The 26,367-nt window shown below is 48.5% G+C and overlaps 1 protein-coding gene across 9 annotated transcripts in view; it reads left to right on the top strand.

Annotated features, from left to right (window-relative positions):
• Window positions 1-26,367, top strand: part of Afap1 (actin filament associated protein 1) — a 122,443-nt gene that overhangs the window by 46,554 nt on the left and 49,522 nt on the right. For all 9 annotated transcript variants that reach the window (XM_076545716.1, XM_076545714.1, XM_016004032.3 and 6 more), the window contains 5 exons: window positions 3,871-3,999; window positions 4,353-4,447; window positions 11,056-11,164; window positions 15,659-15,870; window positions 18,288-18,467. In XM_076545716.1, the coding sequence (XP_076401831.1) occupies window positions 3,873-3,999; window positions 4,353-4,447; window positions 11,056-11,164; window positions 15,659-15,870; window positions 18,288-18,467 (723 nt within the window). In that variant the 5' untranslated portion in view covers window positions 3,871-3,872. The remainder of the gene's footprint in view (window positions 1-3,870; window positions 4,000-4,352; window positions 4,448-11,055; window positions 11,165-15,658; window positions 15,871-18,287; window positions 18,468-26,367) is intronic.

The following is a 26,367-nucleotide window of genomic DNA, read 5'->3' as shown; positions in this document are numbered from 1 at the left end:
CCAGTTGGCCTCCCGCCATGCTTCAGTTCTAAAGATGTCACAGAAGATACAGTTACTATTCAGGGACAGCATTTTTTTCCCCTCTGCAATTTTCTCGCTAAGACACAGCTCAGGGATTCTGCCTGTTAAGGAGACTAGAAATTCACCAGTGAATTGACTTAGCACACAGAGCAGGTACCCGTCAGGCATCATGCTAGACATTCTTGCTGAGAGACACACGGTGGTTCCTGGCTGCAAATTTCCTCCTGCCTGGGGGAAGAGACAGACTGTAAGTCCTTGGGTGCAGTGTCAAGTAGAATGGAATGAGGGTATTTCGGGGGAATTTTTTGTGGGGAGGTTAGCAGTTCTTATGTCCTTGACCCCAGTCTGTGTTCAGTGACTACCATTCCATCCAGCATAGGGTGCTGGGTTTCAGGGCTGGGGTGTCTGACAAAGGCAGGGCTCCCTGTGCAGAGAGTTCCTCCTCAGCCTGCGCCACAGGCCAGGCACCTGCTGTTTTTAATCTCATTTCTGCCACCTGTTTCAGAGAGGATAAGATCACGAGGGTCCCATGAGGAAAGAGCTTGAAAAATGCTCAGGTTTTAGGAGGCCACTAGTTAGTGTGGGTGCAGTCCTCTGGCCAGGGTCCAGCAGGAAGAGCGGACTGCATCCTTGAGCAAGGCTTTCAGTCCTCTAAGGGAAACACTTTCAACCGAAGAATTAATTGCTCAGATCAGACTGGCCCTTGATGTGTTCATGAGACATTTCCTTAATTGCTAATTGAGGTGGGAGGTCCAGCCCACCATGGGCAGTGCCATTCCTAGGTAGGGCTATGTAAGCAAGGTGGGAGTTGCCATAGCTACGTGGGTGAACCTGGGCCGTATAAGAAAGGTAGCTGAGTAAGCCAGAGAGAGCGAGCGAGCCAGTAAGCAGTGTTCCTCTGTGGTCTCTGCTTCAGTTCTTGCCTTGGCTTCCTTGGTGAGGGACTGGAGGGCATAAAATGAAATAAATCCTTTCCTCCCCAAGATGCTTTCGGTTATGGTGTTTATCACAACAGTAGAAAGCAAGCTGGGACTGGTGAATTGGACATCTTTCCAATAGACTCTGTCTTGAAGAAGGATTTGCAAAGTGCTGAGCAAAGCTCAGCTGGAGGGTTGGTCTTAAAGGATGTGACTGTGGAGCTAAACGTTCAGTGTTGTGGTGATAGGGTTCTTTGTTGTCTCAGAAGAGTTAATGTCTCTTACGCAGAGAGCAGAATTCAGTATGAAGGGAGGGCTGGCAGGCCTACTCCCCAGTCTGCCTGCTGCAACTCCTGGTTGGGCTCCTGTTTCTACCTGAGTGCCTCTGGCCAGGACTCTCCCCGGATCTCCAGATAGTGAGGCAGTGCCTGTCATCTCAGGGCTGAAGCAGGGGGCTCCAGCAAGCATGGGCACACTCATTCCCTTGGCTCCCCAGAACCATGGCCTTTCCTAGTGAGCCAGGCAGGCCATGTGTTCAGGTGGTCAGTGTTTAGCATCTGTGTTCTGAGAGGGGTCTTCTTGGTGTTTGCCCAGGAGTTACCCGAATCATTCACCCTTCTCACTGTCACGCACAGGTGGCTTCTCCAGGTCACAGTGGGATTCTTGCTTCAGCCCCCTGACTCTTCCAGCCCCGTTCGTCTCCCTTCACCACGAGACCTGACTGTTGTCCCTGTCAAGTACTGTGCCCCCGCTCCCTGGTGTCTTACAGATGACCCAGACATACCAAGTATTTACTGCGAACTGAACAAGATGTCACGTGCCCTCACAGTGACTTGGGTAGGCACAGTTTGCCTTTCCTGTAAGAGCTATCAGTGAATGTCCTATGCCATTCCTCGAGTGACATTCCAGTGCTTTCTGTGTGGACTGTGCTTTAGGTTTCTAGAGGTAAGCAAAGAACAAACTGGCTCTCACCAGCCGATGAGGCTTTGCCCGCTGTGCTACGCCACTGGTCCATAGCTAAGAGTTTGGAGATATTTGTTAATTTATTAAACACCAGTCAGCATCACATAGTAACACATTAGATAGGTTTAGGGAAAATGTCTCCATTTACCGGAACAAGACAAGTAGAGACAGTGCTCACTGCTTTTGCCGGTCTGCTTGCCATCAGGCTCAGTGAAGACAGCTGAGTTCTCATCTATATCCAGACTCAGGGGAGGATGTCTTTAAGGTGGAAGTGCCCTCAGTTGGCTAGATAGCCAGGAAAGAGGGTTTTCAGTGGCCTTTACAGGAAATGGTGACTGCCCTCTTTGCACCAGAAGCTTGGTGACTATATTTCTGATGCTATCTGGTCTGGTTGACGGGAGACACTGTCAGGTCATTTCGCATTTCAGGTGGTCCGTCGCCCACACTTGCTGTACAGTACCTGAGCTGCAAACTGGTGAGAGCCAGTTTGTTCTTTGCTTACCTCTAGAAACCTAAAGCACAGTCCACACTGTGGACAGGTGACATTGTGTGGCATCCAAATGTAATGTTTCTCAGAATCACTCTGACCTTGTTAGAAAAGCAGTCTCGGGGGCTGTCACATTCACAGTGGCTGACACAGACTCCAAAATTCTTAATGGAGCCTCAAAAAGGTCATTAAAAAAAAAAACCCAAACTATCAGCTGTTTCTTTAGAAGTAATGAGTACAGTTATCTTGTTTCTGAGATGTATCTGGGAAGGCTGAATGGGTAGGCCTGGGGTGTGGCTCAGTGCATACAGGAGCTTGAGAAAAAAAGAATGTGTGAATGAATAGTTGTAGCAGGCCTGTTATTCATTCAAGTTTGGTGACACAGGGGCCTCCAGCCACCTGCAGAGGGGCTTCCTGAGCTGCAGCAGGGAAAGGGCCAGTCCCAAGGCTTGAGACTTGATACAAGCAATGGTTTTTACTACCTGAGTAGTGTCAAGAATGTTTCAAGGGTGCTCTTCAGGGAGAGTGGTTCTCGGCTGTGAAGAATACCACGCCACTCATGAGGCTAGGTGCCAGTCCTTGAGGCTAGGTGCCAGCATTTGAAGCTTAGTGTCAGTGCTTGAGGCTAGGTTCCAGTGCTTGAGGCTAGGTGCTAGTACTTGAAGCTTTGTGCCAGTGCTTAAGGCTAGGTGCCAGTTCTTGAAGCTTTGTGCCAGCACTCGAGGCTAGGTGCCAGTGCTTGACATGTGTGTATGCATGCAGTTCACCCTTGTATTTATCTGCCCCATCATTGCAGCATTAGGAAGATAGGGTCTCACTGTTGTGAAACTGTTGTGGACCTGCCAACCCTGCAAAGGGTTTTGGACTGCCCTAGAGCGCACATAATCAGTTAGAAGTTGCTGATACAACCCTGCATTCCAGTCTTGTGCAAAATGTCAATGTCTGCCATCATTTTAGTGCGAAGGACATGGGGGCAGGGAGTCACCACTCGAACTTGAACTTTCGCTGCCCTGACACCTGGTATCCTTGCTGCAGTGTGTATAGCATCCCTGTTGTCCTGGTGATGGAGGCGGCTCAGAAGAGCAAGTTGGGGCTGTGTTTTGTAACCTGTGTGCTGATGGCTATTTGAAACTGATGTTTTGAACTCTGATCTTTTTCTGGACACTGAAATTCAGCACCACACACTGACATGGAATAACGTCTACTCTGGGGCTGCTCCATTGTTGACTTTGGCTCTGGCTCTTCTCCAGTTGAGCTTTGCTGCCTTGAAGTGAGGGTGAAGGAGTCATGAGTGTGTGGGGAGGATCATGAGTCTGTAGTGCGTCTGGCTTAGCAAGCTCACTGTGTAAGAAGAATGTAGAATACTTAAATCATCCGGTGATCAGATTGAATGTGAGCCATTGGAGAGAAGCTCACACTCCATATGACACCTGCAAACTCTCAGCCTAATGGGCCTCTTCTTCCTCTCTTCTTTCTTTCCAGCAATGGAAGAGTTAATAGTCGAACTTCGTCTCTTCCTGGAGCTCCTGGACCATGAGTACCTCACATCAACTGTCAGAGAGAAAAAGGCAGTGCTCACCAACATCCTGCTGCGAATGCAGTCATCCAAGGGTGAGTCTCATAGGCCACTGGGCATCCTTGGTCCAGATTCCTAGGCTTCCGAACCCTCTTTATTTCTACCGTATTTCTAAACTGTATTCATTTGTTCTCTTCCAATATATCCTCTGACACTATCCCCTTCATGAATTCTTCCTGCAGCTCCTCTCTCTCCTCTTCCTCGATGTCTGGTCTGGTCTTAGGTAGACCCTTCACAGTTAAGTGGAAAAGCATGATGCCCCCTTGCAAGATTGCTGTAAAGGATCAGAGAGAATAAATATTTGCACTGTTCTCTAGAAGACTCAGGAAAGGCGACCGCTGGTGTCCCCCTCCTCACCCGCATCTGTGGTTTTGGTTAATCCTTACAGGCTTTGAAGTGAAGGACCATGCTCAGAAGGCAGAGGCCAACAGCCTGCCGGCACCCCCCCAGATGCCTCTGCCTGAGATCCCTCAGCCATGGCTGGTGAGTTGACATCTACCCACCACCCACACTGCCCCTGCAGGCCTGGGCTGCTCATGTGCCTGTCAGGCCTGTGATGGAAGCCAGAAGGTAAAAGGCTTCTCTGTGCCTGAGGTGCTCCTGGGAGTGTGTTCCAGGGGCCCCGAGGCTGCTGATAACAGAAGGAGCTATGTTTCTTTGTGGAGTCCTGGAAACACAGGTTCTTAGAAATCTGTTAAGATAGATGTAGGGGAATCAGAAGATGCAGCAGGCAGAAATTATGTCTGCAGAGCCCAAGGATGCCACCTCTTTCTGTATGACCTCTGACCTTCATTGCTGTATTCCAGGCTGAAATCTTGGTTTTTCCCCAAGAAAGAAAAATGTGCACGTTCCAGAAATGTACACTTCAGTTGAGTTTATGTATTTCAAATGGGTTCAGGATTCTTTTTTTGTGTATATTTCCAAACTAGGGATGCTCTTATATGCCATTGCCATCTCCCTTCAGCTCTTTCTGTGTCTTTATATTCTGCAGCTTGCTTAATCAGGGGAATCTGACTTTCATGCAAATGATGGCAAAGTGATCACTTGGCTGCTTCTTTCTACATTTGCTCTGTCAGGTGTAGGCTCATTGTATTGGTGCTGGTGGTGGCTGGGAGTTGTATTGCCCTGGCTGTCCTGAAACCCTATAGACCAGGCTGGCCTTGGATTCACAGAGATCTACCTGTCTCTGCCACCTGAGTGCTGGGATTAAAGGTCTAGCTAGGTCATGTATTTTTTCTGCTGGGGTCTGAACCAGAAGAGGCAGGATTCCATCTTGTCTGTCTTCACAGCTGTATTTGTTCCCCATGCTGTGGCCCCTTGGCCATGGTGTCCCTTGCACAGTACTGCACCTTTCTCTGGCTTTACTTTCTTCTGTTTGGACAGACATCTGAATAGCTTAATTTATGACTGGGTAGAGTGAGATGATGACGGCAATATGAATACTAATAATAAACAGTAATTATAACAATGTGCTGTGGTAAAGGGATTTAAAACTTAGTGGTTATTTATAGAACTTTACACATAATGCTTTTCCTTGACTATAGACAACTAGGACTGAAGAATGTAACCACAGACAGGGGACAGCTGTTAGTGTATATAATCCTCTTGGTGTGGCTTTTAAAAACTCTGGAACACTTGATAGCAGCGGTTCTCAACCTGTGTGCTGTTCAACCCCCAAAGGGACGACTCTTTCACAGAGGTCACCTAGGACAATTGGAAAACACAGATAATTTACATTATGAGTAATAACAGTAGCAAAATTACAGTTAGGAAGTAGCAATGAAAATAATTGTATGGTTGAAGGGTCACCACAACCTGAGGAACTGTATTAAAGGGCCACAACATTAGAAAGGTTGAGAACCACTGTTTTTTAGCATTCAAGGAGTGTAGCTACCAATTTTTTGGAAGAGATTTTTGAGGATGTGTGTGATTTACTGAAGGTTACTTGCTAATCAGGAAAGTAGAAATTGTTCTCTGGCATGGCCCATAGGTGGGAGGAGCCTGTCAGGCTTGGACCTGTTCCCTGAATGGGCTGTGCCATGGAAAGGGTGGAGGTTAGAGGACAACTTGCAGGAGTCAGTTTATTCCTTCCAGGATGTGGGATCTAACTCAGGTCATCAGGCTTGAGGACATTGTCTTTACCTTCAGAGCTGCCTGGTTAGACCATACACTTATTTTTAATTATTGCTTTCTTTTCCTTTTCTGTGGTAGGAACTTTACATTATCTATTATTATCATCATCATCATTATTATTAATTATTGTTATCATTTACTATTTTTAGCTACATGAAATCATGTTCTAAAAGTATTTCATTTAATAATGTCAGTACTTTTTACTGGTAAATTGTTTTTCCAAAATATGAGCTGGATGGAAAACAGTGGCCCACTATTTCCTGCTTTAAATGTTTTGCTCTAGGCTTGTCTTGAACCCGTGGCACTCTGTGGCAGGCCAACATGCCATACCTTTCATCCCATCATCACATGTTGTGTCTTGGGAGCATCTTAGGATCGAGGGGGAGAAATGCGCACCTAGACGCAGGCAGGAGAGTAGTAGTGGCTATAAGGACTTCGTGGCTCCTCCTGTGAAGCCTCCAGCTGGTCTGCTCTGGACTACATATACTGCGGGCCACCTGGAGGGACAGAGGAGCCCTCTGGATACCAGTTTTAGAACAAGCATTCTCACTGATGGGTCAGCACTTTGTGCCATTGCATTCCTGAGGTCTTCCCCTCCAATCCAGTTCACCTAGTCACAAATTGGTTGGTAATTTAGAGAAGAGCCTGCCAGCCATGAACGTTTAGCATTGTGCGGCCACCCATCAGGTCATTTTTCAGAAGGACTAGATGATATCTATGTCAACCCACGACATTCAGTGTTTGGCTAAGACACTCTAGGACATTTTATGAGGGTTTTTGGAGGGTACTGGGAGATAGGTCCCTGTCTCTAGCCCAGAATTATTTGGGATTCACTGGCTATGCTAAGTTGTACTGGAATTTGTAAACCTCCTGCTTTCACTTCCCAGTGCTGGGATCACAGACACACTCTAACATGCCTGTCTTCCTTAGAGTGTTTAGTGGAAATTATGTCAGTCAGTAAACTCATGTAGTACCTGTGAGTGGGTAGATGCTAGAATTTGGGTGGGTAATGCCCGGAGGAGGCTGCAGTGCTGGGCAGGCTGATGGGCAGGAGCTGTGAGTCTGTCAGGAGAAAGCACGATGTCTGTCCTGGTTTGCTTTCTATTGTAGTGATAGACACCTGACCAACTTAGTGGGGAGAGGGTTTCTCTGGCTTATGTGTCCCGATCACCCAGGGGGAAAGAGGAACAAAACTCTCAGTGTAACATAGGACTTAGATCAGCTACAATTATTTCCCATGTTTGCAAACTGATTGTGTTCTGTTTTTTGCCTTTTTGTGGCTTGCAGCATTGGATACTGTCTTCTGCCTGTTGCGGTAAATACTCGTTGCTGTGATAAAATAACCATGCTGTTCTTAGGGAATAATCTAGAAGACTTGGAATTTTCAGCTGCAAAGCCATTTGATGCTCAGAGCTGAACAGGCCATTCTTGTAGGGGCTAGAAGGTGGTGAGAGTTAGGTGGACAGTGTTAGGAGGCTCTGGCTGTGTTTCAGAGAGAAGCAAGGACTCCATGAGGAATTGGGCCAGAAGCCAGTCTTGTGATGTTTTGACTAAGAACCTGTGCATGCTCCTAATGCTCATGAAGAAGCAGCGGCCAGGCAGCCTCGACTTCCCCAGTGATGGACTGGAACCTGGCATTGAAGCCAATGAAAACCTTTCTTCTCCATGTTGCTTTCTATCAGGATATTTTATCACAGCAATAGAAACAAAGTTCACTACTGCTAAAGATTATTTAAATAAGAATTCTGTCCCTTTGGTGTATCCTAATACACCAGCTTTCTGCAGTTACTATCTCTTTACATTTTTCAAGTAAATTAAAATTAAAGCTTTCGAAGATGGCTTATGGTCAGCAAGGGTCTGTGATTTGGATGAGAATGTCCCCCACAGGCTCGTGTCTTAGGGTTTCTGTTGCTGTGAAGAGACGTTATGACCATGGCAACTCTTGTAAAGGGAAGCATTTAATTGGGGCTTGCGCACAGCTCAGAGGTTTAGTCCACTGTTGTCATGGTAGCCTTAGTGTGGTCATTCAGTCCCCCGCCCTTCTCTGCTCAACATCACAAAGGCGAATACTGACAACGGGGTCCCATCTTCCTTTAACTCCAGCTCTGGGGTCTGATGTCCTCTTCTGCCCTCTGCAGGCACTGACATCCATGACACTCACAGGTGCACAAATGTTCACACACACATAATTGAAAATCAAATAATCTGGATTCCTAACGGTGGTAGCAGGGGCTGTCTCTGACTTTTTCACTGGCTTTTGGGACCCTACTCCTCATACTGGGTCACCTCGCCCAGCCTTTATACACGGGGAGGTGCTCAGTCTTACTGCACCTTGATATGCCATGCTTTGTTGATATCCATGGGACAGAGGAGGAGTGGATTGGGGGGGTGGGAACAGAGTGGGGGCGGAGGAAAGGGACTGGGAGGAGAGGAGGGGAACTGTGGCCAGGGTGTAGAACAAACAAATAAATAAATTTGTTTTTAAAAAGACAAAAAAAATGTGACAGCAAAAATGTGACAAATATTATATTAAAAATGTAAGTCATGCAGACACATGTACGAAAGGTAACTTTGTGTTAACACTTTTGGTGAGCAGCCACCATGGTCATCTGGGAGGACGGAACATCAATTGAGGAGATGCCTCCATAAGATCTGATTGTAGGCAAGTTTGTAAGGCATTTTCTTGACTGATGATTGATGTGGAAGATCCCAACCCACTGCAGATGGTGCCACCCTGGGCAGGTGGTTCTGGGAAATATAAGGAAGTGGGCTGAGCAAGCTTATGAGGAGCAAGCCAGCAAGCAGCTCCTCCATGGCCTCTGCGTCAGCTCCTGTCTCCAGGTTCCTGCCCTGTCTTGTCTTCATGGTGAACTGTGGCTGTCAGGTGAAGTAAGCTCCGTCCTCCCTAAGTTGCTTTTGGCCATGGTATTTATCACGCAACAGAAAGCACACCAAGACACCTTCCAAGTGCTTTACCTGCTGGGCCAATTTACTGGCCAGAATTATTCTTTTGATGGTTGTTTTTTTTCCAGAAACTTGTTGAAGTTCTTGAGCTTGTTTTTTTTTTTTTTTTTTTTTTTTTTTTTTCCTCATTGGCCCATAGGATCTTCCTGTTGTGTTTCTAGAGGTGGGACCACGAGGTCTAAAGTGTGTCTCTCTGAAGTCTGTGTCCTCAATGGCTTGACTGTGTCTGTTCACAAACCCCACCCAGTAGACACCAGCCTTTCTCACCTCTCTCCTACTCACAGCTCTTTGGAGGGAGGTCTGACCTGGATACATACTGACATAGGTTTGACTCAGCTCTTTGAAACAGTCCAGGGTGTGAGCAGTCAGTTTCACCAAGCTCAGAGGGAAGTGGAACCCCTGCCTTCTCATGCATGAAACACTCAGTGAATCAAACCGCTCTCCCAAGCAGCTGCAGGAGTCTAGGCTGGATATCTGGCTTCACCCAGTGCCAAGCACAGGTCCCTTAGGACAGACTCCTAGGGAGGACAGGAAGACTTTGGATGAGCCAGCATGGGCTCTGGGACAGACAGCTCTGAAGTATATCTCCTCCAGTGAGTGATGGCTGCCTACAAGGTTGTCCTTTAATTTGTAAGTAGATGGCAGAATTGTGACCACCCAGGGAGCAAGGTAGGGATAGGAGGGAATTGGAGGTGTTTCTGCAGGGAAGAGGCCTGGGTGGTTGGGTAATTGTATTCAGCTAGCTGAACTGGAAATCAATCCTCTCTCCAGCTGCAGGCGGAGGAGGTAGGGTGGGCGTGCAGTGGCCATTAGTCACTCACAAAAGATTTTTTGGACTGAGAGTTAGTGGAAAGTGATGGAGTCACATTCTGGAGGGTTTGCATAAGAATAAAAACAAAGCCCTGATGTCAGTGGAGCAGTGTCCGAGCTGGATGGAATTTGTCACTTCCTGGTTATTTACAGAACATAGATAGTGTGAATCAGCTATGCACAGAGGAGAGGGGGACATTAGAAAAGGTCTTTAACAGATGCCAGGGTGTCTGAAAACCCAACCATGGCAGGAGCAAGGCTGACTTTGAGCAGCGTGATTTAAATTCTGGGCCTTGCTCTCGGCATCTGCACAGTGTGAGGCTACTTGGTAGCATTCCTGCAGGGCTCCCGTCCAGGCTGACGGCTGGGACCTGTGAGCAGTGAAGCTGTAGTGCATTGCCAGGCAGGGAACAGGGGCCCTGGTGCACCAGACCTCCTTCTGTTTGTCCTTTTCTCTCAGCAGGCAATGACCAGCAGGGTCCCATGGATGAGCAAAGAAGGGGCTGGCATGAATTAGTGGTCAGGAAAGTTCAGGAAGAAGGGATCCAAGCTGCATCTTGCAGGCTGATAGGCTCTGGTTTGGGCTGAGGCTAAGGAACTCCTACCTCTTCGATGGTCTAAAGCTGTAGTGCAGATAGTGGAACAGTCTGAGTTTGTAGGGAATTCTGATGGGGTGGTTAGTAAAGAACAGATGCAGTCTCCAGGGAGAGACGGGCCGGGAGCGGTTCATGGACCAACCGGCACTGCGTTAGTTCCATTGTCCAGCGCTGCAGGGAATAACTAACAATGGGCACACACTTCCTCTGTTCTTGGTGCTGTCTGTAGGGGGCACCCAGTCATGGAGTGTCTGGGGGGCCTTATGAGGGTGAAGAAGAACACAGAAACCCTGCCTCAGCTGGAGAGGGGCTCAGAGGGCAAGTGTGAGTCAGCTCAGATGGGTTTGGGGGTAGGCTTCTGATGGCTCACTGTGTGCCAGTTAGGTGAGATGTCCCCACGTGAAGGTGGGACTCCCTCCAGGTACTGGTGGGAGCTGTGTGGTCAGTGACCAGCCAGGGTGAAGCTGGGGGTTGGACGTGAGCAGGGAAAGTGGTGCCGGTCCTGGTGGGTGAACACCTCTATAGCAGAGATACAGGGTTGCCTTCAGCAGCCACACTAACCCAGCACGCTTTTCCTTTTGCCCTCAGCCTCCTGACAGTGGACCTCCACCCTTACCGACGTCCTCTCTCCCGGAGGGTTACTATGAGGAAGCCGTGCCGCTGAGTCCTGGAAAAGCTCCCGAGTACATCACCTCAAGTGAGTGGCAGCCGCCCATTAGGGTGGTCCCTTCATTCAAGGGAATGGTGCTGAGCCAAGGCCCTGGGAGTGGAGGAGACAGGGCTGAACATCACCAGAGAAATGTGGGTGTATAGATTGGGACCTAAGGAAGGCAATGACTATAACTTATGTTTAGTCAGGCTCAGAGGTGCCTTGTGCCACATGCCAGGTGTGGACAGATGAGGTTCCCTGAGGTCGAGAGAGAAGTGGTCCTGTGGCTCATTCATGTGTGCCCCACCCTGCCCTCTTTTGATCCCCACAAAGCACAGCCCTGCAGGCTGAGGTTTCTTCCAGGCTGCCTGCTGGGTGCAGGCTTTTCTTTTGTGGTAAGGAGAGCCGGTTTTACTGGACAATTTTTGCTGACGTTATGGTCCTCAGGCTCCTGATGCCAACCTCAGTAATCTTCTTTTAAACCCAGCAGCACACTGACACTGTGAGGCTGACACCTTCTCTAACTACCCCTGGAATTCGGATGTCATTACTGATGCTGCCCTCTCCTCTGAGTGGAGTGTCAGGCACTATCACACTCTCAGTGGGATGCCGGGTGGAGCATCTCAGTGTGTGCTCAGGGAAAAGATGGATCATGTAGGAAAGAGAGTGACTGCTAATTAGGGTCAGGAGGTCTCCAGAGCATTAATAGTCCACGCCATGGTCTCTCCCCTCTTCTGTCTTCCTTTGAAGTCATGTGAGTCACCCAAGCCTCTACTCCATAGAGACCTGACCCTTTTCTATCCTTTTCTTCCTTAGTAATAATTTTCAGTAAAGCAGCATCTACTGTGATGTGGGGAGGTGACTCTGTTGGGAGGTTAGGAAGGGGAAGGAGTCAGTGTAGCAGCAGCCTGAGTGATGCCTAAGGACAAGGGCCTTCCCAGTTCCCCATCCAGCTGCAGACTTCTGCCCTGCACTGTGCATACCATGAACACTGGGAGCTCCTGGAAAGCAGAGGGTGGCTCTGATCTGCAGGGTGGTCACTTTACACTGGGCACCTGTAAATCACAGGTTTCTCCTTCCTTTAAAAAGTGCTTGGTGCAGGGTGTGGTGGCGCACGCCTTTGATCCCAGCACTCTGGAGGCAGAGGCAGGTGGATCTCTGTGAGTGTGAGGTCAGCCTGGTCTCCAAAGTGAGTTCCAGGACAGCCAGGGGGGTTACAGAGAAACCCTGTCTCAAAAACAAACAACAACAACAACAACAACAACAAAACAAACAAAAACAACTAATCAACCAACCAACCAACCAACCAATCAATAAATAAAAAATAAAAAAATGCTTGGCAAAATGTATTCAAATCCACCATGATATTAGGTTAATTTTCAAACATGAAAAGGAAGTTTCTCCTGTCTTGGACTTCTTTCTTCTGTGACGGCATTTCCCAGCTCCAGCCTTCCCCAAGCCCTCCACACCTTGGATAAAGACCAAGTGTCCCTTTGACTGGAGGCCTGTAGACTTTTGCCCTGAGAAGCTGCTTGTAGCCTGTGCTGCAGGGAAACCCTGCCTGGGTTGCTGTTGCCGAGCACTTGTGCTGCCAATACCAGAAGAAAGGACAACGGAAGAGCTTGCAAACCTGGGGAGGTGGCAGTGACCAGTCACCGTGTCCCTTTGAGCAAGTGTCTCATCTCAGTGTTACCAGTGACTTGTGGCGTGGCTGTCCCTCCATCCAGAACTATACCAAGAGCGGCCTCAACAGGGACGCACAGGGACGCACAGGGTCTGCACTCTTCCAGCAAAGCACGGACTCGGAGGCAGTTGGCTGAGCCTTCGTCAGGTGTGATTTTGTTAGAGAAAGAGTGTTATGAAGGCCTTAAAGAGTTCCTTGAGGGAGTGACCCCACACATGGCACAGCTGGTGACCAGTCCTGTGGAATCCCCGGCCTGGTCTGGTGGGCTGGCCGTCAGAAGAGTGTAGGCGAGGACTAGGGAAGCTGAAGAGCAGACTGGAAACACTGCTCCCCTCCTCCTCCCCTGAGGCCCCAGGTTGAGGGAGTGAGCTCAGCAGGTCTCACTCACGGCTGACTTACCCCCGTGTCCCCAACGTCTGTTCATCACATGTTTGCTGAGCTTCGGTGCTCTAGGAATTGAGGTGAACCCTGAGAATGCCATGGTCTCCAATGTATGCGAGAATGATCCTTCTTAACTAAAAGCATGGCCTGTGTCCACTGCCGGTCTTGATTGGTCCATGCAATGGCACATGACCTCTTGTGCCTCCACCTCCACTTGGCTCTGCTTCAAGCTGTGACATCCTATGTTCCTGTGCTCAGCTCTAAAACTCCTTTCGTTGTGAAATACTTACTTATAAGAAGAGTATAAAAAATGTCTTTGTAGGTCACTTGCCATCAAATCTGATGACCTGAGTTTGATCCCCAGGATCTACATGGTGGAAAGAGAGAATGAACTCCCCCGGTTGCCCTCTGACCTCCACACCTGTACCATGGCATATGGGCCTCCCCAGTAAATAAGCAAAATAGTTATTTAAAACTTTTGAAGTGTCCATGAACTCCCAACACTCGGTCCTAAAGCAAGCTGTCTTGGTGACAGGCTCCTGGGGTAGAGTATAGCCTGGGCTAACAGTCCTGTCCACCGTCACCTGCCCTGTGCTGTTCAAGGGTTTCTATACCATTGCCAGTACCAAGTAGCCACATGCTCTGGCAACTGTGGTGTTTCCCAGGGTGTCTTTGTTTCTGGCACTCTTCTCAGACTTCTGGCTGGCTGCCAGCAGCTTCTCCAGGGTCTGAGTGACAGTCTCGTTCTCCCAGTGTCTGGTACATCTGGCTCTTAGTTCCCTGTCTCTGACAGCATGGGCCTCTCTAGATGCTATGCTCTCTCCTCCACCATATTGGTGACAGAGGCCGTGTTGTACGTCTGTTGTACGGTGTCCACACAGTCATAGGCTTTGGGACCCTTGAACTATATGTGAACATGGGAAGTTCAAGGCTTAATTCCTTAATTTTAACAAAAATGAAGATTGAAATGGTCCTTTGTGGCTGCCATGTAAAGAGGGGGTGTTGGGCAGATGCAGACATTGGGAGCAGCCACTTGCTGGTGTGTCGGAGGGGAGAGATGAGAGAGAAAGGCTGCTAGTCTGAGGCTGGCAGGGGGAGCCTGGCCTGCCCGTCATTCTCTGCGCACGGTGTGTACAAACTGAAGCCTCATTCTGCATCATCGTCACACTTCTGAGACCAGTCTCAGCCCTCCCCCACACCCCCCAGGCCTGTTGCCGCTCCCCAGGTGGTGTGTCCGTCTGTCACTTCTACTCCAGCCGGCCCCTGCCCTGAATGTGCCGCTGTTGCTCTGAAGGGTCTGCGTGTGTGGCTGAACCCATGTGACCAATCATCCTTCTCTGACGGTGCCCAGGCCACAAGATGGTCCCCTTCCACAGGCTCACAGCCTGACGTGGATGGCTGACCTGTGTGCACAGTGAGGAGTCTGGTAGGCTGTGTGCAGGGTTGCAAGGGCCTTTGACACAGTGTGTTACGTTGGCCTGTTCAGGCTGCTGCCACAGATCACCCTCAGGGCTGGAATGCCGAAATTCATAGGAAATGCTGGAATTTTCGGCCTACCTTCCCAGTGGCTTATCCTACAGGTGACCTATCTTAGAGGTGTTGCCCTCCGGCTGTGTCCTCAGTCCTGTCTTGACAGTGTGCTTTCTTCCTTCCTCCCTCCCTCTTCCCCTTGTCCTCCTCTCTCCACTCCCACTGAATTAGGACTCTACCCTTACGGTCATAGCCATATTGGCAATAGATTTCATCTCAAGTGTAACGCCAAAGCCCCATCTCCAAATGCAGTCATGTTAGCCTGAAGGCCTCAGCACATGAGTACCAGGGAATCACTCATGGCATGGGCTTTGATATCAAGGAGTGCTCGCCAGGACAAGTCATGAGTGTCATACTAGTAATGAGCACACGTTATACCAGCAGAGAGGGAGGAGATGGGGGCAGCTGGTGGTATGTGCAGAGAGCCCAAGGGCAGAAAGAGCAGGGGATGTGTGAAGAAACTGTAACCTGAGCCGATGCGTCTTCGTGTGAAGGGCATTCTGTCAGAAAGATGGGACAAATCCCATCACAGATTCCAAGGTGACCCCGTGGGGAATGGTCTCTGGTGGATCCCGAGTGTTCTGAAGGGTCTGTGGGCAGCAGTGTCAGCAGGCAGACTTGGGGGCAGTTAATAAAGGCCAGATTAAGAGTAGACACCCCATCTGGACAAGGTTCCCGAGGGGCCACCCCAGGCGGAGTGCAGCTAATGTTGCCATCAGGGTGACATCACCCTGTCTATGTGAGAGAGTGCAGAGACTTTAAAATAAATCTCGGTGTTTTAGTTGTTGCCTTTGAAACATTTTGTTGGCTTTCCACTGCCCGAGTCTTGGAGTTTTCGTCCTCAGGGCGGAAGCCCTTCTCACTGAAGCCCACGGTGGTTGGAAATGTGGCCAGGTGAGGTGAGTTGTGAGGTCTGCCCCTCACCTCTGCCCTTTTCTCCTCCACAGATTATGACTCTGATGCTATGAGCAGTTCCTATGAGTCATACGATGAAGAGGAGGAGGACGGAAAAGGGAAGAAAACCAGGCACCAGTGGCCTTCGGAGGAGGCCTCTATGGACCTGGTGAAAGACGCCAAGATCTGCGCCTTCCTGCTGCGCAAGAAACGCTTTGGCCAGTGGACCAAGCTGCTCTGTGTTATCAAGGACACCAAGTTGCTGGTGAGGAGCCCAGCGGGGCTGCGCCGTGGGCAGTGTACAGGATGTACAGTGTACAGGATGGCAGCTGGTACATGCAGATGCTACCACAGGGCAGGCAAGCCCTGGGACCTTTTTGAGAGCCAGGGGTGGGCCCAGCCCAGCCAGGCTGGCACCTCTGCAGGGAGGGCTCATGGTCCCCCACACCCAAGTCCTTCTCATCCTGCTGGGCCTGTGGCTTGTGTCAGTGGAAATGAGCAATGTTGAGACTTGCCAGAAGCTGCAAGATAGACTTTCTCATTTGCAGTGAGTCAGTAAATTCCTCCCAGCCAGGTCACAGCAGAGGCCCGGAGCCTGTGGAGGCGCCTTGGGGAGGGCAGAGGGAAGGGACATTCTTTTGGAAAGCCTAAAGCTTTCCAAAGAGAAGATTTTTTGTTTTGTTTTGTTTTGGGTTTGATTTTGAAGCAAACAGGAAGGTGGAGGAAGTCCAGGGGCAGGGTGTGGAAGGTACAGAACTCTGGCCACACGTGCAGTCCCCTTGGGGGCCCTAAGACGGAGCAGCCTTGGAGACTGTGTTCCTACACCACCCCCCCTTCCTTCAGAAACCGTGGCTGGTCACTAGGTCAGGGGCTTTACTGTACAGCTTATGCCTTTTGTCTTTCAAATTAATCTCAGGAAACAATTGCTCAAAAGTGAGTCATTAAAAAAGAAAATCTGAGTTTCTGTTTCCGCACATTTAGAGGAGCAGATAACACTGTAAAGATCCTGGTCCCCAGTGAATTATGGGTTTCTTACTGGCGTAGGCTCTTAGGACATTGTATGTGCTTCATGTTTTTGCTCAACTTTTTAAAACAAAGTGCATATTTTTTCCACATGTGTGGCCTGAATTTCTTCCAAATATAGAATATGCCAAAAATGATGCCATCGGGGATTTTAAAGCATGAAAAATATTAACAGCCCTTATTTATAATCTGATGCAATAGCTGCAAGATGGTGACAAGCTATATAAAATATTTTAAAATGCACTCAACTCTTATGTGAAAGAGAACTTTTATTTTGAATGTAGGCGGCCCCAGGGCTGATGCAGGGTCAGCATGTTGGGGCCCAGGTTCCTGGTCCCTGTCCCACACTCATTTGTTGTCTTCCTCTTCCCCTGCTTTTTTCCTGCACTTGGGCCTCCTCTGAGATCCCTCTCTCTGCCCCATGATGGTAACAACTTCCACAGAGACTAGCTTAATTACCGAGGAAATAAATAGAAGATGAGGGAAGACACTACGCAAGACAAAATGCAAGATGGAACTTTGGGTTTGTTATGACAAGAGTCTTGCTATATAGCTCAGGTTAGCCTCAAACTCACTATGTAGCCCAGGCTAGCCTTGAGCTCTCAATCTTCCCTCCTCCATCTTCTGAAAGATGAGATTATAGGCAGGCACTACCACGTTTGGCTTAAAGTAGTTGTGTGTGTGTTTTATTTTCCTTCAGAAATAATCCAAGACTCTACTACTCAGACGACAGAAAGCATGCTTTTTCTTCTTCAGGCATCCTGCCTGGCCTCCTGTGGGTGTCACCACTACCTGCTTTATCGACTCCATCTCTAGGCCTTTATTTTCATGCCCAGACAATTTTGTAGCCACTCAGGCAGCTCCCTGAGACTGAAGCACCCATTCCCTAGCAAATGGGTAGCCCTGGGAAAGCTGCCTCCATTAAGGGAGCTCTGAGGCCAAGTCACCCTTCTTCTCCAGGACCTGCCTATATCTGGTGCTAAGAGAGTCAAGGCCAGCCTCTCTGGGCACACCCAGTGAGGTCTACTAACTCCAGGGCCTGTGGGCTCCCCATGCATTTTGCTTGAATCAAGTCCTACCTGTTTGCCCTTCCTCAGGCTCTTAGTGGCAGCCCTGGATGAGTCCTGTTTGGAGGCAGCCTGAGCTTACCTCTTCCAGGATCTCCAGACAGTACTGGAGTTCAGGTGGTTGTGAGCCAACTGATGTGGATGCTGGGACCCAAGATGAGGTTCTCAACAAGCAGTGTGCGTTCTTAAGTGCTAAGCCATCTCTCCAGCTCCAAGCATCTTCATTATTGCACTAGCTGCCCACAGTAGGTCTCTGTAGTTGCAACAGATCCTTTTATATATCTCATATTCACATAAAAATAAATGCAATTTTCTGAAGATGCTTCAGTGGAACACAGGCTAGATCAGTGTCTTCTCAGTAGTGGCCTAGATGTTTCATAGACCTCGGCTGAATTAACACACACCTGTGTGTGCCAGATGTAGGCAGCAGACTCTGTATATGTCACACCTGTTAGCTGGCTGTTGAGCCATTCTTCTGTCTCAACACCTCCTGAAACCTGGCTAGCACTGGAGGTTTGGTTGTACTGGGTTTCATCATTGTTTCTGATCATATGTCCTCATGGCATCAATTGGTCTGTTTTGTTCCATGCAGTGCTATAAAAGTTCCAAGGACCAGCAGCCTCAGATGGAGCTGCCCCTGCAAGGCTGCAGCATCACATACATCCCGAGAGACAGTAAGAAGAAGAAGCATGAGCTGAAAATCACCCAGCAAGGCACAGACCCCCTGGTTCTTGCTGTCCAGAGCAAGGAGCAGGCTGAGCAGTGGCTGAAGGTAGGCCATGGCTCTGAGCCTCCTTCACTTCCAGACCTCTTCCTGGGCTATTGTTCATTTGGTTGATAATTTGTCAAAAACCTGGGAGCTTTGTCTTTTTCAAAAAAATAAGTTACATTTTTATTTTGCACACACACACACACACACACACACACACACACACACACACACACACACAACATACACACAGGGCATGGCATGCATATGGAGATCAGAGGACAACTTTTGAAAACCGGTTCTCTGTTCCCCCCATGTGGGTCTCTGGGATTGAACCTAAGTCGTCAGACTTGGCAGTTAATGCCTTTACCCACTGTTGTTTTGAAGTTTGGGTTGTGAGCCTTAGCCTTTAACACAGAGCTATTCCTTGTTTTGTTTTTGATAGTGAACACTCATTGGTCTCACTCACCTGACTCCCAGCTGCAGGAGGCTGTCTGTCCCAGGAGGCTGTCTATCTGTCCTGCTGTTGTTTTTAGTATTGCTTTGATCTATCTGCCAGTCTCAGAAATGATATTTAACCGAGAGGGCTTCTTACTTTGTACTCTCTGTCCCTGATCTCCCTTTGGTCTGACTTACTTATTTCTTGGTCTTGTTCAGTTCTCTCTCCTTGTTTCTGGTCTGTTTGGTCCCTGTGCTGCTGTGTTGTAATTTTGGTTTTGGAATCTGTCTTACTCTGCTCAGGCTGCTCTGCTGAAATGCCCCACGTGGGGTGGCCTTTAACAGCAACAATTTATTTCTGAGCTCTGGAGACTGAGAAGTGTAAGTCAAGGTAGCTGCAGATTTGGCCTCTGATTAGACCTTTTCACTGTCCTTATGTGGTGAAGAGGGAGGTGTCCACCTGCAGCCTCTTTTATGAGGCACCGATGGGCACTAATCCCACCCATGAGTGTTCTACCCCACAGTCTCTTTGCAGCTCAAATGCCGAGCTTCCTAACATTGCTGTATTGGAGCTTTGGGGTCCATAGTTTTAAGCCCTAGGACTTCTAGCTGTTTCATTTTTAATTTGGAAGTATCTCTTTTACAGTTTTAAATTTCTCTTAAAATGCTGGTCTGGTTTTTACCTCTGAATGAGATGGCATGGGGGCTCTGACCCTGGCTTCTGCTTGAACAGTATGGGCATGGGGGGCTCTGACCTGGCCTTTGCAAGAGCTCGTAACTTGTTCTCTTTGTCTATTGTGTTTGCTCATGCTGGCCATGGTATTTGGGAAGAAAATATATTGAAATAATGGCTTACAGCAGCAATATTGGGTACAACTCATATAATCATCAACCACCCTTTTAAAACAAATACAATTCCACGATCCCTTTGAGTTTCCATGCTCCATGGCCTTTGGAAATGATTCTGTAACCACAGCAGCTCCTCAGGCCCTTAGGAAGAAGCTGTGCATGTCTGTCTTCCCAAGGTTTCAGTTCATCATGGCCTGTGGTGAGGGCTGGACTGGAAAGAGGTGACATGTACTTGGACATCTGTGACCACCGTTCCTATTTCCTCACTCACTTCTATGACAAAATAACCTGACAAGCTCAACTAAAGAAAGGAAGGGCCTGTCTTGCTTGGCTCACAGCTTGAAGTTGTCATCCATCACGGTGGTGAAGGCATGGCGACAGGTGTGAGGGTCATCTGTCACCAGCAAACAGAGATGGTTGCTAGTGCTCAGTTAATTTTCTCCTTTTATTAAGATAGGCCTCCAGCCCATGGGATGGTACCACCCACATTTAGAGTGAGTCTTCTCTCTTCTGTTAATCCTCTTGGGAAACATCCCCAAACACACGTCCAGAGTTGGGTCTCAGGTGGTTCCAAACCCAGCAGCTTAACAGTGAAGATGAACACACGCCTTATGTGGGGAACCACGAACCTCAATTCCTCATGGCTCCCAGGAGCACACAGTCAGACTCCAGGTCCATGAAGAAGCTTTGTTAGATGCCCAGAAACTCACACAGAGGTGGCCTGTCTCACTCTGTCAGCAATGGCTGTGGCTCTCCTGAAATTTGTGATGCCCAGGTGGTTGGGAAGAGTTTTTTCTGGGTTCCCCTCTGCAAGCCTCAGGCTCAGGAATCTCTCCTGGGAGTTTATGTATTCTTCCAGACTGAGAGCTCACTATGCTGCTGGAGCTCTAGAGACTTCAAGGTTTACAGAAACTTTTCCATCTCATTGACTCATGCTGCGTGTGTGTGTGTGTGTGTGTGTCTGTGTGTGTGTGTGTGTGTGTGTGTGTGTGTGTGTCTGTGTGTGTGTGTGTGTGTGCTGTGAGAGATGCGTGGAACATGGGCATGTGAAGGCCAGAGGACAAGCTCAGATGTCATTCCTCAGGTACCATCCACCTTGCTTTTCTGAGACAGGGCCTCCCACTTTTAACTGGCCTAGACCTCAGAAAAGGTTAGACTGGCTGACCAGCCAGCCTCAGGGAACCACCTCACTGCTTCCTCAGTGCTGTGGTTACAAGCACACAATCCTGCACCCAGTGTTTTTTGTGGGTCCTCATATTTATCACCCCAGACACTCATGGTCTCCTAATCTCCTGCCACTATTACTGGTTTCATTTGACTACTAGAGGTTGAGTCTCAGGTCACATGCTGTCGCGTTCTACAGGGATCCATCCAGGCACCGAGTTTGGGGTTTTTTTGGTTTGACTTCGGTTCACTCTTGTTTGAATGATTGACAGCTAGACCTTCTCTCTTTCCTCCCTCTTCCCATGATCTTAGCCTGTCTGTTCACTGAAGGAGAAAGGACAGTGAGAACCTTTCCTGGTGACTGTTTCTTTCTCTGGGTTCCTTTCCTGGCTGCCTGGACTCTCCTTCCCATGGTTGGCACTCACTGTTCCCTATGGGAAGCTTGGGACGACCACCCCGAACCTCGGACGGTCCCTACTCCCCCTCTGTCCTGCAGCCTTAGATACTCAGCATGCTGAGCTCCCTTCTCACTGCTGAGCATCTGACATGAAGTCACTCTGAGTCCCTGAGCAGCTGGCAAACAGACAAGTGGAACAACATGCTTCTAAGATGCTGATGGGGTGAAATAACCTTGACGACTACGTCCCCATGTGTGAGCTACTTACCGACTGAGGCGCTTAGCTAATTATAGCATGGCAGCTCCACTCGCGAATGGCAGTTAATTGCAGGGATTTTAATTTTAGCGTGTTTCTTACAAGGGAAGTAAATAATATAAGGCAGATAATCTTTTTCTGAGGAGTTGGAGTAGATTACTCTAGTTAATATTTGTGCTGTTATTTCCGTAGTACCAGAGCTTAAGGAGCCCTAGAAATGAAAGTCAAAATGTCCGTGGAGCACTCAGCCCTAGTGGGGTGTCTGTATCACCCTCTCAAATTCAGAGAACATTGTGGAAGTGGGGGTGGGAAGACCGGAAGATCTAGAGGGAGAGTGCAGGGGCTCACAGAGCCCAGCTTCTCCTTACCGATTTATAAGTCAGGTCTGCCAGTGGCGAGGATGTGATTCTCTGCTCTTTTGCTGAGGGCCTATGAGCAGTTAATGGTTACCCCAGGGCAGAAGGGACATTTTCTTCAGCTGTGTACCACTGATCCTGTGAGTTACTACTCATGTTCCTGTGGCTAACCATGATGAAGTTCATTAGGTCACAAGAAAAATAAAAAGATATGGAGGTAGAGGGGCCAGTTAGGAAGGGAGGGGACAGCAGAGCAGGGGAAGAGAGGACAGCAGGGTGACTGTGCTAAAAAATGTATGCATGTGTGACAAGCTCACTAAGAAATCTATTACATGTAATTAACAATAGATGCTAATAAAACAATGAGAGTCAAGTAACAAAGGGGTTTCAGTCACAGGAGTTTAATTGTCTCAGTGTAGCCTAAGATAGTTCCTTCCAGATCCATCATTAGATCAGTTACCTTATCAGAACCATGATTTTAATCATTTATTATTATTATTATTATATTATTATTATTAAATTATTATTATTATTATTAGTGTGTGTGTGTGTGTGTGTGTGTGTGTGTGTGTGTGTGTGTGTGAGTGTATATGCTGTGAGGTGCACGCTGAAGGTCAGAGGACTACAGTCATTTCTTCTGCCGTGGGATCCTGGGATTGAACTCAGGTTGTCAAGTTTGTGCTGTAGATGCCTTGACCTACCTGCTGAGCCACAGAGGTGGTAGAGGTTTTCAAAACAAGATTCTGAATAATTCAGATTCATTGGGTGCCTAAAGTCTTACATTTTTTTCTTTGTATCTTTCTAAGTCCCTAAATGCTGCCCTATGCTGATGGGATTGAGAGATGCATCCCCTGCTTAACTCTCTCTTCTCAGGGAACTTTTGTTTTAGTGTCTAGAACCATGAACTCCCGATTCTCCTGCCTAAGGAGACAGAGAAGTGGGTCTATGCCTGGGTCTTCATTCATTCTTGGATATGAGCCTCCATCCTGTGTCATTTCCTTTTCCTCCAAAGAAATTGGTATTTTGTTTTGCTTTCATGTGGGAGGGGCTGGAAAGATGGTTCAGTGGTTAAGAACAAGTTCAGTTTGAAATCCCTATATGATGTCTCACAGCTGCCTGTAACTCCAGCTCCAGGGGACATGACACAGCTGGGCTCCATGGCCATCTGCACTCATGTGCGTATACACACCAGAGGTACACACAAAGTGAGCATTTTTTAATTAAGTAGAAGATGTTTGAAAGCCCATTTCCTACACTGAAAATGGACTCCCAGGTGGTGTGAAAGCCACTGTCTGCTTCCTGAGAAGCCAACCCTGTCCACAGCCATTGTTCCCAAGTTTGGTGTCACTGGCACTGGAGCCTCTAAAGTTGCTTTACCTCTGGGCTTCCAGCAGGTGACCCTGCGGTATTGGTGCAGAGGGTCGGCCTTCCTGGTCTTCGTCTGTCATCTGTCCCACAGATGCTGCCTCTCATTGGCTTTGGAGCAGTTGGGCCACAGTCCTTTCCAAGGATGTCTGCCTTTCTCCCTCCTTTGGCAGCTCCATTGTTGGGTATCTCTTGTTGGATACTCCCGCAGACTTGGGGGTCCCTGTCTGCAGCTCTTCACCCCTGTGGCCCTCTGGCTGTGTGCTCCTCATGGCTTGTCCTCACTGTTTTGGAAGCTTCTGGCCCAGTGTGCCTCATGCCCACTTCAATCTTGGATCCCAGTTTCCATTCTAGCACTTTCCCATCTTTCTCTGTTTGTCATCTGTCTGAAATCGCGCCTGTCTGTGCGACACTCCCCATGTCATTGGCTGTTTCATCATTCTGTCACAGCTGTTTTAGTGTCTGGTCTTTCCAGCACTGGGGCTATCTCTGGGATTGCTTCTAATTGCCCCAGGAGTCTGCACAGGCTTTGGAATGAATGGAAGGAAACCGCAGAGACTGCCCTCGGCCATTCCCAGAGCCAGGTGTAGCCCTTGGGTCTCTTGTTGGGCACGGTAGAAATGTTGCTTTGCTTCACACCACTCTTGCCTTCAGAATGAGTACTGGGTTTTCACAGGGGCATGGCTGGGGACCGGAGAGCTGGCAAGAGGCTTGAGGTCTCGTGTGCTGGGGACAAGCTTTCTGAGCAGCCTGTGGGTGTCTTTAGGTCTAGCCTGGCAGACTGTCTGCTTTGGGCTCAGCCTCAGCGGGTGGCTTTGGCTTCCCTTTGGTCCTGGAAGCTGGAACCTTCCTAGTGAGCACTTGCTGTGCATCTGGAGTTCCCTGGCAAAGCAGACACCTTGCCCTGAATGAAGTGCCCTGCATCTCAGGATGCTGACCCTATCTCCTCCCTGCCTGCCTTTTGGACCCTCCTTATCCTTTCAGGGAAGATGGGAGGGCTGAGAACTGGCTCCTGCAGGTCCTGGGCTACCCTGCTGTCCCCTTCCCCCATCTACCTGCCAGGAGGGCAGCTGTGGGGGAGCCTTTTTCCTCCAAGGCCCCTTCATCTTTAGGGTTTCCTTCACTGTGCCCTCCTCACCCCCATGCTCAGATGGCTTTGAAAAGTGCTACGACTGTGTTTTGGGTTTTGGTTTTTTGGTTTCTCTAGCTTGTTTTGTGTTGTCAGGGCGAGGGTGGTGGTTTTATGTGCTCTTCTGTGTGGGAAAAGCGAAATACTGTGTGCCCTATTCATTTGTCTCGGTTTTGTTGGTTATATAATAAATAAACCTTTCAATCAGCTGTTTTTTCTACAATAAGACTTACTTTCCACTTTGTTTATTATTTTATTTTTTAAATTCATTTGTTTGTTTTTTAAGACAATGCCTTAGCAAGTAACCCTGGCTGGCCCAGTACCACATTTACTGGCCCAAGACACTGTAAAGTTAAGGCCCCAGGAACATACCTTAGGGTCTCAGGCTCCTACCTAGGCATTTAGTCCATGGCCTCACACGTGCTAGGGACCCTCTCCCACTGAGTGATCCCATCGTCACTGTGAGTCCCTATGGAAATGCTCTTCTACTCTTTACTAGGAATTGTTTTATAAACAAAGACACGTGTCTCATCACCCAAGACTACTGTTATCAAAGCTTGTTCAGAGTTTATGATCCAGGTGCAGACATTTAGAAATAACAATTAAACTATAACAATTAAAAAATCCTTTCCCTTTCAAAGTATGATAAACACAGGGCAGCATTTGACCGGCACGTGATGTTCCTCCTTCTGCAGGAAGCATCACCAGAACCACGTGTCCTATCTGCCTGTTACATCCATCATCCATAGGCTTGCCAGAAGCCTGTGTGTGTGTGTGTGTGTGTGTGTGTGTGTGTGTGTGTGTGTGTGTATCCACATAAATGTACGTGTGTGTGCAGAAGCTGCAGACAGGAGCCTCTGTGCAGAGGTCAAACATAAGACAAGAGCCAGCATTCCCAGAAGCAGCATGATCGGGTTTCCATAAAAATGTGCAGAGGTTGTGTTTCTGGGGTGGAGGGCTTCAGTTAAAAGCAAACAAAAATACCACAGAGTATTTTGTTGTGTGGAGGAGTTGTGATTTTTCAATTTGAATCCCATTCTCTTAAGTACATGTTGAACTTCTCATACTACTCTTTGCATAGACATACGCTAAGAGGTCTCTAAGTACCCTGAGTGGCAGAGCCTCTGTTTATCATTTTGGAGGGGACCCCACAGGTGCCTTTGGGAGATGCAGAGGACAGTGAATGAAGCAGCTTGACTTCTCCCACTGGTGGGAGCCCTGTGGGAACAAGGCCAGCTGTGTTCACCTTCTCTCAGGTGCTTTCTCTGTGTTCTGGACAGGTTGGTCTTGAGACTAGGAAAAGACAGAGTCTCACACCAAGGTGCTTTCTTTGCTCTTGGCCTGCCCCAGGTGGATGTCTGGGTCTCTCTGGGTTGCTGCATGTCCATCCCAGCACTGTGCAACCCATGGCTGCACTCCACAAGGGACTGAGTTCTAGTCGAGAGAGAAATGAGTCATGGGCGAAGCAAGTGTGGCAGTATTTCCAGTGTGTGAGGTAGACTCATGGATGCTTGGGAAGAGGTTGTCAGGAAGGTGCCGTTGCCTCTCTCTGGAGAGCTTGGCCTGGTCTGGAAGGAAGAGGTCGAAGTGTGTATATGCCAGCTGGCGCTTTCTCTGTGCTTTTGCGATTCTTGACATGAGGGCAAAGGACTAGTGGACTTTGCTGCACGGCTTTCACTTTAGTGACAGTCTCTATTCTTTCCATGTTTTTTATTGGTTCAGTTAAAAAATATTTATAGAAAATCCGTCTAGTTTTTTCTTATTGCAAAGTTTCCCTTTTAATAATAAGACCTTCAAAGTTGTTGCTGCTAGACATAGTAGTGCACACCTTTAATCCCAGCACTCAGGAGGCAGAGGCAGGCAGATCTCTGTGAGTTCAAGGCTAGCTTAGTCTGCATAGTGAGTTCCAGAACAGCCAAAGCTACATAAGCGAGGACCTGTCTAAAAAAAAAAAATAATAAAGTTGCTGCTACGGGCATCTGTCCGTGCATAGAAACTGTATATAAGAC

The sequence above is a fragment of the Peromyscus maniculatus genome, chromosome 10 (genome assembly GCF_049852395.1).
Source record: "Peromyscus maniculatus bairdii isolate BWxNUB_F1_BW_parent chromosome 10, HU_Pman_BW_mat_3.1, whole genome shotgun sequence".
NCBI classification, from domain to species: Eukaryota; Metazoa; Chordata; class Mammalia; order Rodentia; family Cricetidae; genus Peromyscus; species Peromyscus maniculatus.
The sequence above is the reverse complement of the archived record's forward strand: the minus strand, read 5'-3'. Positions and strand labels throughout refer to the sequence as shown.